Source organism: Stegostoma tigrinum, chromosome 24 (genome assembly GCF_030684315.1).
Source record: "Stegostoma tigrinum isolate sSteTig4 chromosome 24, sSteTig4.hap1, whole genome shotgun sequence".
In the NCBI taxonomy this organism is placed as follows: domain Eukaryota; kingdom Metazoa; phylum Chordata; class Chondrichthyes; order Orectolobiformes; family Stegostomatidae; genus Stegostoma; species Stegostoma tigrinum.
This window is the reverse complement of record NC_081377.1, coordinates 3,679,488-3,692,168: the sequence shown is the minus strand read 5'-3', so window position 1 is coordinate 3,692,168 and position 12,681 is coordinate 3,679,488. Positions and strand designations below refer to the sequence as shown.

The window sequence follows — 12,681 nt, the reverse complement described above, 5'->3', positions numbered from 1 at the left end:
ATTATTTTATATGTTTCAATTAAGTCACCTCTCAACCTTCTTTCGAATGAAAACAGCCTCAAGTCCCTCAGCCTTTCCTTGTAAGACCTTCCCTCCATACCAGGCAACACCCTAGTAAATCTCCTCTGCACCCTTTCCAAAGCTTCCACATCCTTCTTATAATGTGGTGACCAGATCTGTACGCAATACTCCAAGTGCGGCCGTACCAGAGTTTTGTACAGTCCTTGCAAAACTAGTCAATTGGAATAAGGGGAAAATCACTGCTGGTGGAAGTTAGACCGAAGACAAGGGAAGATGACTGAGGATATTGGAGGTGAATTCATACAATTCCAGGACAATTCTGCAGGAATTTCTCAGTATAGAGTCTGAGGCCCAAACATCTTCATCAATGACCGTCGCTGCATTATACAGTCATAAGCGGGATGTCACTGACGATTACACAATATTCAGCGCCATCTCAAAAAACTCCTCAGATAATGAGATAGTCTTGTCCAAATGCAACAAGACCTGGACAATATCCAAGACTTGGCATAATTGGTGGCAAGTAATGTTAATCCCAAACAAGCACCAAGCAATGACCAACTCCAGCAGGAGAGAACCAACCCATGCCCCTTAAATTGAATGGCATTGCATCAACCAATATCAGCATTTTGGTCAGAAGCTGAACTGGATGAGCCACATAAATACTGTGACTGCAAGACCAGCTCAGAGGTTAGAAATCCTGCAATGACTAACTCATCTCTTGATTATCCATAGCCTGTCCACCGTATAGAAAGCTCAATACAGGGCTGTGATGGAATACTTCCCAGTTGCCTGGATGAGTGCGGCTCTATGAATACATGAGAAGTTTGACACCATTTAGATCAAAATAGTCACCTGATTGGCACCACATCCACAAACCCTCCATCTCCAATGTAAGATCACCACCACCTTCTCAAGGGCAACTAGGGATGGGCAAGAAATGCTGGCCAGCCAGAGACTCCCACATCCCACAAAAATGAATAAAAAGGAGATGCACTGCAGAAATTCATCAAGACCTCTTTAGACGGCATCTTACAAGTACATGACTATTATGATTTAGAAGGATAAAGGCAACTGAAACATGGAAACATGACTACCTGCAGGTTCCTCTCCAGGTCACTCACCATCCTGACTTAGATATATATTGCTGCCCTTCACTATTAGTGGGTCAAAATCTTGAAACACCCTCCCTAACAACACGATATTTATTGCATCAAATAGACTGCAGCAATTCAAGAAGGAACCTCATCATCATCTTAGCAGGTGTAATTAGGACAATAAATGTTGGCTGTTCATTGAATTCCAATTCCTACGAATCCTCTAGTTATGTTTTCCAATGCTGGGGACAATTGCCCATATATTCTGAATCACTGTGATACTGTTTCCAGTTAGTCAACTGGTCCCCTTTCCACACAAATTTCTTTGGAGTGATTGCCCAAAATGCAATATGGCCACCATGCATGCTTGGACATAGCCAGTGACCATTACTGCATAGGCCACAGGAAGCACGTGCACATACCAATGATATTACAGTGTTCTGTGTGGTGAAGTCATCATCAGTGTATGTACTGAGAAGAGGCCAACAAGGTGGAGGCAGGGTGTATGTGGGAGTGGGTCAAAGGCTGACAATGGAAGGTGGAATGGCCCACACCTGGAGTGGAGAGGAATGAGGCTGAGTGCAGAAAGGGGATAAGAGGAGCCAAGAGTTGGCATGTCTGTCCCTACCAGCCATTGCCCGATCTTTTCCAAATGTCATTACATTGCCATTTGTGTTAGGCAACATCTGCCTATTACTCGTGTTCTTTGCTGGGTGGTCGCATTCACAATAAACACAGCCTGATACTTGCCTCATGGTTAACTCTTAGCATACATAGCGAGTTTTGAGAAGATTTGTAGCTCAGCTTGAGGTTCTGGATGTGAGTTTGCTCGCTGAGCTGGAAAGTTGGTTTTCAGACGTTTCGTCACCATTCCAGGTAACATCATCAGTGAGCCTCCAATGAAGCGCTGGTGTTATGTCCCGCTTTCTATTTATCTGGTTAGGTTTCCTTGGGTTGGTGATGTCATTTCCTGCGTTGGTGATGTCATTTCCTGTTCTTTTTCTCAGGGGATGGTAGATTGGCTCCAAATCAATGTGTTTGTTGATGGAGTTCCGGCTGGAATGCCATGCTTCTAGGAATTCTCGTGCATGTCTCTGTTTGGCTTGTCCAGGAAAAAGGAAGAAAACACACTCAATACACAAGAAAGGAAAGCCCTAAAAGGACTCAAAAAAGATAAAAACATCGTTATCCTACCTGCAGACAAAGGACGCTTGACAGTCATTTTAAACCGAACAGACTACATTGAGAAAGCAAACGCACTGCTTGCAGATACCGACACTTACCAACAGGTGGCAATAGACCCGACCCAGAACTAGAGAACCGAATCACAGCCTTACTCAAAAAACTTTAAAAATCTGGAGAATTAAACAAGCTGCTCGACGTCTTCAGCACCCCAGCAGACAGAGCGCAGCAGAGATACACCTGGTCGCGGCCAGGTCTATCCGCTCAAGGATAGACTTCCTGTTTGTGTCACGGGCGTTCTCGGTCAGGTCCACCGGCACCGAGCCGGTTATCTTCTCTGACCACTGCCTCCTGCTGGCCGACTGTCACTTACAGGACGACCAGCAGGCCGGCAAGGGGACATGGAAGCTCACCACGACTCTGTTGACCCCAGAGAACGTCAAGGAGCTTAAGAGGGAGTACGCTGGTTGGAGAACCATGAAATCCCTCTTTGAGTCTCCGGGCGACTGGTGGGAGATGGTGAAGGAGAACATCAAGAGGTTCTTTGTCCTCAAGGGTGTTTGGAAGGCAAGAGAGAGGCGGGGAAAGCTGTCACGACTCCAGAAAAGGGTGCAGAACCTCGTCCTGCAGTTGATGGGGGTCGATATCATGGAGGACCTCAGCGAGGTGAGGGGCCAGCAAGCCTCGCTGTTCGCCGCGGAGGCTTCCAGGATAATCTTCCGGTCCAGGGTCCGCTCCATGGAGCAGGACGAGACGTGCTCGCGTTTCTTCTTTCAGAACGTGCACAAAGAGAGCTCTGTGCTTAGCTGGCTGAAGGAGGACGACGGCTCAGCGACTCCGTCTCGGCCCGACATTTTGAGGATCAGCAGATCCTTCTATGCCAGACTGTACAACGTGAAGCCCACGGGCAGCACGGCCTCTGAGTTGTTCCTGTCATCTATCACGGAGCTCTTAGACGACAACACGAGGGAGTGGCTGGACCGGCCGATATCCCTGGATGAGCTGACCAGAGCCCTCAAGTCCTTGGAGAGGAATAAGACTCCCGGGAGCGATGGCTTACCGGTCGAGCTGTATTCCGCTCTGTGGAACCTGGTCGGCCAGGACCTGCTGGAGGTGTATGATAGTGCGCTTCGGGCTAGGGAAATGTGCAAGTCCATGAGGAAGGGCATCATCACCCTCATTCTCCAAGAGGAACGGGGAGAGGGAAGAAATTGAGAATTGTCGTCCCATTTCACTATTGAACGTGGACTACAAAATCCTGGCCAAGGTCATAGCCAACCGGGTCAGGTCTGTCCTGGAGTCGATGATTCACCCTGACCAAACCTTTGCTGTGCTGGGCAGGAAGATCGCTGAGAGCCTCGCCCTCATCAGGGATACGATCGCCTACGTGCAGGACAGGCGGGTGGACACCTGCCTCGTCAGCCTGGACCAGGAGAAGGCCTTCGGCAGCGTCTCTCAAACTTACATGAGGGACGTCCTCTCCAAATTGGGGTTTGGGGAGGGCATCCGCAATTGGATCCGGCTGCTCTACACCAACATTGTTAGCGCGGTCTCGATCAATGGGTGGGAATCAGACAGTTTTCCTGTCAGATCTGGAGTCAGGCAGTGCTGCCCGCTCTCTCCTGCCTTGTTCGTGTGCTGTGTGGACCCCTTCGCCGCATCCATCAGGAAGGCCGTGAGCCTGAAGGGCGTGACTATCCCAGGCAGCGGAGGCCTTCAGGTCAAGATCTCCCTGTACGAGGATGATGTCGCCGTCTTCTGCACCAATCGTCGGTCGGTGAGTAGGCTGTTGGACATCTGCGACCTGTTTGAACTGGCCTCGCGTATCACCAAACTGAAGCAGAAGCCGGGCAGGTGGACGCTCCGGTCCCCCTCTATCGCGGGTAAGAACCTGGTTGTCAGGTGCGAGGGGCTTTCGGTACTGTTGTATGTGGCGCCGGCCTGGCCTATTCCCTGGATCTGCGCCGCTGCGGTCACCCAGGCCATCTTCCACTTCATTTGGGGGTCGAGGATGGACCGGGTCCGCAGGGACACCATGCACAAAGACCTGGAAAATGGGGGAAAGGGCATACCGAACGCCACTGTCACCCTGATGGCTACCTTTGTGTGCGGCTGCAACAAGCTGTGCGTAGATCCTCAGTATGCAAACACCAAGTGTCACTACTTACTGAGGTTCTGCCTGTCCCCAGTGTTGTGAAGGATGGGCCTGGCCTCGTTGCTGCGGAACGCTCCGAGTAGTTGGACCGTCCCGTACCACCTGTCCTTCATGGAGAAATTTTTGAAGGGAAACACCTTCGACCACAAGGCTGTCAGGCAGTGGTCAGCACGTAGTATCCTCGAGACCCTTCGGGACAAGGAGAGGGTGGATCCCATTGTGTGGTTCCCCACGCAGTCTGCCAAAGTCATTTGGCAGAATGCCTCATCGCCAGAACTTTCAAACAAGCACAAGGACATTGCTTGGCTGGCGTTGAGAGGGGCTCTGCCAGTGAGATCCTTCATGCACGCCCAGAATCTCTGCGCCACCGCACGCTGCCCTCGAGGCGGCTGAGGCGGGGACGAGACTGTCGATCACCTCCTTCTGGAGTGTGCCTATGCGCAGGAAGTCTGGATGGGGATGCAGTGGTATTTGTCGAGGTTCGTCCCGAGCAGCTCCGTGACACCGGACTCCGTGCTCTACGGGCTGTTTCCCAGGACGCACACTGAGACCAACATCACCTGCACCTGGAGGACCATCAATGAGGTGAAAGACGCTCTTTGGTCTGCCCGCAACTTGCTGGTCTGCCAGCTGAAAGAACTGACCCCGACCAAGTGTTGCAGACTGGCGCACTCCAAGGTCCAGGACTACGTGCTGAGGGACGTGCTAAAGGTTGGGGCAGCCGCCGCCGAGGCGCGGTGGGGAAAGACCACCGTATGTAACCCCTCGTCCAGAATAGAAAAAAGGACCCTATCTGGTAACTGGGCCCAACTGGCGCCTTCCCCAACTGGTCAGGGGGCCAACGGGGACTGTGTGGCGAGACGACTGCTGGGGTATTTTCTTTGCTTTGCTTTTTTTTTCTTTGTTTTGTTTTTGCCTTTAGTTGGTGTACGTACCCCCTGGGTAACCCGGAGCAGCTTGCATGACTGGGTAGGTGTATAAATTTTTTTTATACATTCTATGAATAAAGTATATTTTTTCAAATAAAAAAGTGACGAAACGTCTGAAAACTAACCTTCCAGCTCAGCGAGCAAACTCACATCTTAGCATACATATTTACATTGTGTATGTCACTTTATCAAATGCCTGTCAGAAGTCTAAATACATTTCATGTCTTACTTGCTATATTGTCGAAAAAGTTTTAATAAATTTGTCATGATTTGCTATTCACAACAGCATGTTGACTCTGCTTGATAATACTGTGATTTTTAAATATTCTGCTGCTACCATTTTTACAATGGGTTATAAAATTTCTTCAATGACAGACATAAGGCTAACTGGCCTCTATTTTGCATCTTTCTGCCTCCTTTCTTTCTTAAACAGAGTTGTTGCACTTGTGGTTTTCTGATCTGGAGGATTATTCCAGAATTTAAGGAATTTTCGAAGATTTAAATTCAAACATTCACTATCTCTTTAGACATTTCTTTTGAGATCGTTGCAAATAATCCGTCAAGTCTCGGGGACTTGTCAGCTATGATTCCTCTTGAGTTTCCATGAGGTTTTAAACTGTCTTTTCCTTGTACCACTTGATTTTCTGTTATTCTTCAGATGCTTGTTTTTTGTTTTCTACCTTGAAGAGATAAAAAGGATTATTAGCAGTCTCTGCCATTTCCTTGTTTCTCATTGACAGGTTCCCCAGTCTCGTCTTCTAAGGGACCAACTTTGTTTTAACTATTTTCTTCCTTTTTGTACATTTTTTAAATTTACACATTGGTATACCAGTGTCACTGACTGGCCATTTTAATGTTTACCCTTGAGAAGGTGGTGATGAGCTGCCTTCTTGAACCGCTGCAGTCCACATGTTGTAGGTTGGCCTTAGGGAAGGAATTCCAGGGCCTTGACCAGACGACAATGAAGGAATGGCAATATATTTCTAGGTCTGGATGACGAGTTGCTTGGACAGGAACTTGAAGTCGGTGGTGTTCCCATGTATCTGCTGCCCTCCTCCTACCAGTTGTAAATGATTGTGGGTTTGGAAGGTGCTATATAAGGATCGTTGGTGAATTATTCTTTTATATTGTTATATTGTCCGTTATGTGTTTCTTATTTCTTGTAAGTTTACTGTAATACTCTAAGTTCTTTTTAAAGTATTTTTAGTCATCACCTGCTTATTTCATAGACCTATCCAATTCTCTGACTCAATATAAATCTTTACAGCACTGCACACCTTTTCTTTCAATTTGAAATGACCTGTCCTGCCTTCCTCCCTCCCCTCTCTTGCCCTCTCTTTCACTCTCCTGACCTTTCTTACTGTTCGTCCTTTTCTACCCTTTCCACCTTCCCATTACTGTTGGTAAGGATATAGTTTCTAATAAAAATCAGTACGGAGCTCACAGCTATGGTAAAACTTGTCACTTATTCTCTTCCCCAACCCAGGATTATTTTGTCTGATGGTTGCATTCCAACTGCTCCCTGGGGAAAGGCTTCGAAAATCTGAATCACAAAGGAATTTAAGAGTCCTAGTTCAGGATTCTGTTAAGATTAACATGCAGGTGCAGTTGACAATTAGGAAGGCAAATGCAATGTTAGCATTTATTTTGAGAGAGGGGTGGAATAAGAGCAGTGATGTACTGCTGAGTCTGTATAAGACTGCATTTGAAATATTGTGAGCAGTTTTGGGCCCCATATCTTAGGAAGGATGTGCAGGCCTTGTCGGGGGTTTAGAGGAGGTTCACGAGTGTGACCCTTGGAATAAAGGACTTATCATTTGAGGAGCAGTTGAGAATGCTGGGTTTGTACATGCTGAAATTTAGAAGAATGAGGGGAAATCTCTGAAACTTACAGAATATTGAGAGGCCTGAATAGAGTGGATGGAGAGAAGATGCTTCCACTAGTAGGAGAGACTAGGATACGAGGATGAAATCTCATAGTGAAGCGACAACAATTTAGAACTGAGATGAGGAAGAATTTCTTCAGACAGAGGGTGGTGAACCCATAAACTCACTGCTGCAGAAGGCTGTGGAGGCCAAGTCGTACAGTGTTTTTTAAGACAGAAATAGGTAGGTTATTGATCAGTAAGGAGATCAAGGGCTGTGGGGAGAAGGCAGATAAAAGGAGTTGGAAAAACATATCAGCCATGATTCAATGGCAGAGCAGATTTGATGGTCCAAATGGCCTAATTGTTCTTTTAAGTCTTATAAGATTTCACATGTCATAGAATCCCTATGGTGCAGAAGCAGGTCATTCGTCCCAAAGAGTCCACACCAACCCTCTGAAGAGCATCCCACCCAGACTCACCCTATACCCTATTCCTGCATTTCCCATTTGGCAATTTAACATGGCCAATCCACCTAACCAGTACTTCTTTAGACTGTGGGAGGAAACTGGAGCACCCAGAGGAAACAACGCAGACATGGGGAAGATGTGCAAACTCCACTCAGTCACTGGACCTGGAATTGAACCCAGCTCCCTGGCACTGTGAGGCAGCAGCGCTAACCACTGAGCTCCATGCCACCCCTATACTAATCTGTTATGGTTACAGGCTAAGCCAACAGAAGTTCTCAGGCACTTATTGATTGATAATATTGTACTGCAATGGAAAATATAATAATAAGACCAAGTAGGATTGAAATAATAACTTTATCGTTATCTTTTCAGTGACTAGTATACAACGAGAGCCTGTATCTGCTGTGTCAAGTGATATCAGCTTCCCAATGAAAGGCAGAAGAGGAATGAAAGATTGGGCAAAAAATTCAGAAGACAAACTTTATATTCCAAAAGAGGTGTTCACACGTTCTTCTTCAGGTACCTGCAATTTGCATTGGTTTGAACAAATATAACTGTATTGCCATATTTGATAAGTTTATTCTCTTCCCTGTTTCTCAGAACTTCATAAGAACCTGAATCTTATGAACCTTTTTGTCCTTTCGTTACGTAGTCTACTTGATTAAACTTCTTCCCCATTAATCTGTAGTGAAACCTACAAAGACAGTGGTCCAGGTAATGCCCTATTTTACAATTGGGTAAAAGTATATCTCATATATGCACTTTTTTGTGCCAAGTTGCATGTATGTGTAATCTTATTCTTTGTATGGCATATACATCTGTTATAGCTAGTGAGTGTAAGCTGCATATAGTTCCTATTATAATTATTTCAAATCAGTACTCAATTAGAACAGATTATTAAAACATAAATTTATTTACATTGTGGTATTTGCTGTGTGCAAACTGATTCTCATCTTCATCTAACTGACAACTGCAACTACATTTTAATATAAAACCAAAATACTGTAGATGTTGGAAACATGCATGAAAAGAAGTATACGATGTAAATAAAGGAATACAGATGTTGTCTTCATGAAGACTGTCAGTTTCTAAAATGTATTTTTTATTTCCAGAACTGGTTGAAACAATCATACATGATTTCAAATTTTAAGACTGTTCCTGTCATAAATTAACTAAAAGCAGTACTTAAGATTATTTATTAGGAAACCAAACATATGCATTAAACTACAGAAAAGATCTTCCATTTAACTTTTAACATGATCAAAAATCCCCCTCATGTTCTATTTTCCTCTACCCTTTCAGTAGACCCTTCATTTATTTTTTAATTTATCACAGGATGTGGGCAGTACTTGCTGGGCAGGTTCTTATTGTCCGTACCTAGTTGATCATGAGAAGATAGTGATACGCTGCCTTCTTGTACTGCTACATTCACTATGGTGTGGATACAACCAGGGTGCTATTTGGAAAGAAGTTCCGGGATTTTGATCCAGTGACAGCAAATGGATGGTGATATAGACCCACATCAGAATGGGGAGTGGCTCAGGGTGGAACTTGTAGGTACTGATTCTCCTATGCATTTTGGGCCTTTGTCTTTATTGGTAGCAGGTTTGCAGATTCAGAAGGTACTGTTGAAGCAGGCTTAGCAAGATTCAGCAGTACATCCTGTAGGTGATACATATTGCTAATATAATACACTGGCCTCGAAGGGAAAACTATTGAAGGTGATAGTAACAGTCCCAAACCTGAAGATGTCAGATTCGTTGATATCTTAGGAAATCATGTAATCGTGTACAATGACTTTACATGGATCTGTCCCCCTTAATATGTAGCCCCATAGAAATGTGAATGGCCTAGGCCTTGTATCTGGGTAAAAATGCTAATTATCTATCCCCTAGATCTCCAATTCCATTCTATCTTGGAATTAAATATACTGCTTAAAGTGTAATTATTTATAAAACTTGAGTTTCCTAGAATGCAAATTTGATACATTTCCCACTTATGTAAATCTTTCCTGGGAACAGGTGGTTTGAAAATTTTCATTTTAACTCTAGAATGATGTGGTTCTCATGGATGTGACTCAGTCAAATCTAGAAAGAGAATAGTGCTTCCAAATGTGGAAGTGGACTGCATGGAAGGCCTACTTTAGTTCTCTGGCATTATGTCGAAGTTTTTTTAAAAAATTAAAACATTGAACAACCCTTAAGCCCTCACCTTTCATAATCCTTCACACCCCTCACACTTCTAGTATCCGATCTATGCCAATAAAAGCAACCAACTGCCCACTCTACACACTCTCATAATCATGTTGAAATGAAACAAGATTGTGTCCTTTGCTAAATTATTTTTTTAGAAACATTAATTGATGAAAAATCAGCACATTTAATTAAATTGCATTAAATTCTAATGAAACCGGACATTTCATTTATATATTTGATCTCTCAAAGGTATCCCAGGATCGAATCCAAAGAGATACCCACATGGATCATAGGCCTGCAAGTAAGCTGTAAATTCAGTGGGCATTCAGAAAGCAATGGTGCACACAGAGGCTAAATGCCTCCAAGTCAATGACAGCTAAAAACTGCCTTCTTGTACTGAAAGATCCCTGTGTCCCAGTTAGCACAAATTTTTATTTTTAAAAATTCACTCATGGGATGTGGACATCACTGGGAGGTCCAGCATTCATTGCCCACATTGGCAGCTAGCAGAGAAAATAACCAATCCATGAACCTGGGGCTCATTATGAGCAGAGTTCCCAAATGGGCACAGGTCAATTCTGCAAATATTTGAGACTTTTTTCACAATGTGCAGGCCATCACCCTAAATAAACTATGAGCAATAGAATCATAGAAAAAAATTAGTGATGGAGACGGGATAATGCAAAGTATATTGAGTTTTAAATCTTGTTGACAGTAAAATGAAAAAAAAACAATCTGAGTTGGTTTTTTGGTGAGTTTTGGTTTCCTTTTCACTTCAAACGGTACGTTTCATCAGTGTACAAGACATTTTATGACTGAAACAGATAGAATTCAGAAAGGTTTTTCATAATAATTATTAAGAAGCTTCAATGTGACTTTTACACAGAGTATCGGAGAGTTTTTTTAATAATTATATGTATTAAGAAATAATGTAATCAGAATTGACCTTGAAGAAAACTTGAAGGAATAAGCAGTAAGGTTTATCATTTAACCTTGCCTGCACCACTGATACTTCCAAAACTTGTTACCTTTTGTTTGAAATGATAATATCGTGAAACTGTCTTTCATGTATAAATAATGCAGAAGATTTTAATTACCAGTCTGACTTTAAAATTTGAAAAGAAAGCGTGGTTTGTATATCATACCCCTACCACAGTAAACAGTATTCTTGAACTGCTCCTGGCTCAGATTACATCATTGTTGAGTCACCTTGTGAAATTTTAACATGCAGCTGGAAAGCTCAACTCCATTTAAATGCTTTCTTGAAAATCCACTCCTAAGTTTGGGCAGCACGGGTGGCTCAGTGGTTAGCACTGCTGCCTTACAGCACCAGGGCCTTGGGTTCAATTCCCACCTCAAATATATATATATTCCCACCTGTCTGTGTGGAGTTTGCACATTCTCCCCGTGTCTGCATGGGTTTCCTCTGGGTGCTCCAGTATCCTCCCACAATCCAAGCATGTGCAGGCTAGGTGGATTGGCCATGCTAAATTACCCGTAGTGTTCAGGGCTGTGTGGGCTCTAGGGGGATGGGTCTGGGTGGGATGCGCCAAAGGGCGCTGTGGACTTGTTGGGCCAAAGGGCCTGTTTCCACACTGTACGGAATCTAATCTAACCTAACATTGATTGAATTTCCCAATTCTAAAATCTAAATGCTCTATTGTTGTTTATTTGTAATGGAATGCTTTTATTACCACTGCCACAAACATTAAATTGGACAGACTGGAAGGAAACTAGCCATCAGAATACATGAACATCAGCTAGCAGCTAAACGACATGACAAACTTTCTTTAATATCATTACACTCAGATAATGAAGGCCATCAGTTTAACTGGGACAACGTAACTATAGCAGCCCAAGCCAAACATAGACACGCACAGGAATTCCTAGAGGCGTGGTTCTCAACCTGTAATGCAATTAACAAACATATTGAATTGGACCTCATATACAAACCCATATAGATCAAAAGCACAAATGACACTACTCATCGTAACGGACCAGATGATATAAATTCAAAGCAGAGTAGAACAACATCACTTCATCAGAGGCCTGACTGATGATTTTACTGGCATGGCGACAAAACGTCTGAATGAAAACAAGCTAGCTCAGCGAGCAAGTCAACAATCTCATCCACAACTCGAGCTACAAATCTTTGGTAGAATTTTAATATTTTGACTACTATTGTAAAATTTGGAATCGATACAAGCCATCTCGAAAAATGTGCTGCTCAGCCAACAGACATGGAAAAGTGCAAAAGTGTGATGAAAATAAGCATGATGGCAGGAAAAGAATGACTGACCTCAAGAGCAGAGATACAGTTTGAAAATCAACGGCTTAATCAACCTGATTAAAAAAGGGGCCATCAGAATCAGTATTTTGCTGCTGATTCAGTTGCCTGATATTTCAGGAAAGTGTACCTCATTACCTTTCCTAATTGTGTGGAGCTGGTGAATTATTTTATTATTCACAGAAGTCCAGCCATTCGAAACATACAAATCAATTTATTTTAAAATTGTGCTTGCCTTTAGCTCACATCGTGTTGGCTTTTGTTGGCAGAAAGAACACCACTGACTAAATAGTCTATTTGGGAATTCAGAACAGTGGGAATGGATGTCAGGGCAGTTGCATGCTCCTCCTGTAGAATGTGGAAGGTAAGGGTCACCACTGGTGGCCTCACTGACTTCATCTGCGGGAATTGCACCCAACTCCAGCTCCTTGGAAACTGCGTTAGGGAACTGGATGAACTTCAGGTCATTCGGGAGGCCGA

General features: G+C 43.9%; 1 protein-coding gene across 13 annotated transcripts in view; it reads left to right on the top strand.

Annotated features, from left to right (window-relative positions):
- The window catches only part of LOC125465044 (adhesion G protein-coupled receptor B2), a 687,705-nt gene that overhangs the window by 403,936 nt on the left and 271,088 nt on the right, over positions 1-12,681 (top strand). For all 13 annotated transcript variants that reach the window (XR_007250162.2, XM_059654252.1, XM_048558109.2 and 10 more), the window contains one exon: positions 8,092-8,238. Coding sequence is in view for 12 of the 13 variants with exons in the window: in XM_059654252.1 (XP_059510235.1) it covers positions 8,092-8,238 (147 nt within the window). In the remaining variant the exon portion in view is untranslated. The remainder of the gene's footprint in view (positions 1-8,091; positions 8,239-12,681) is intronic.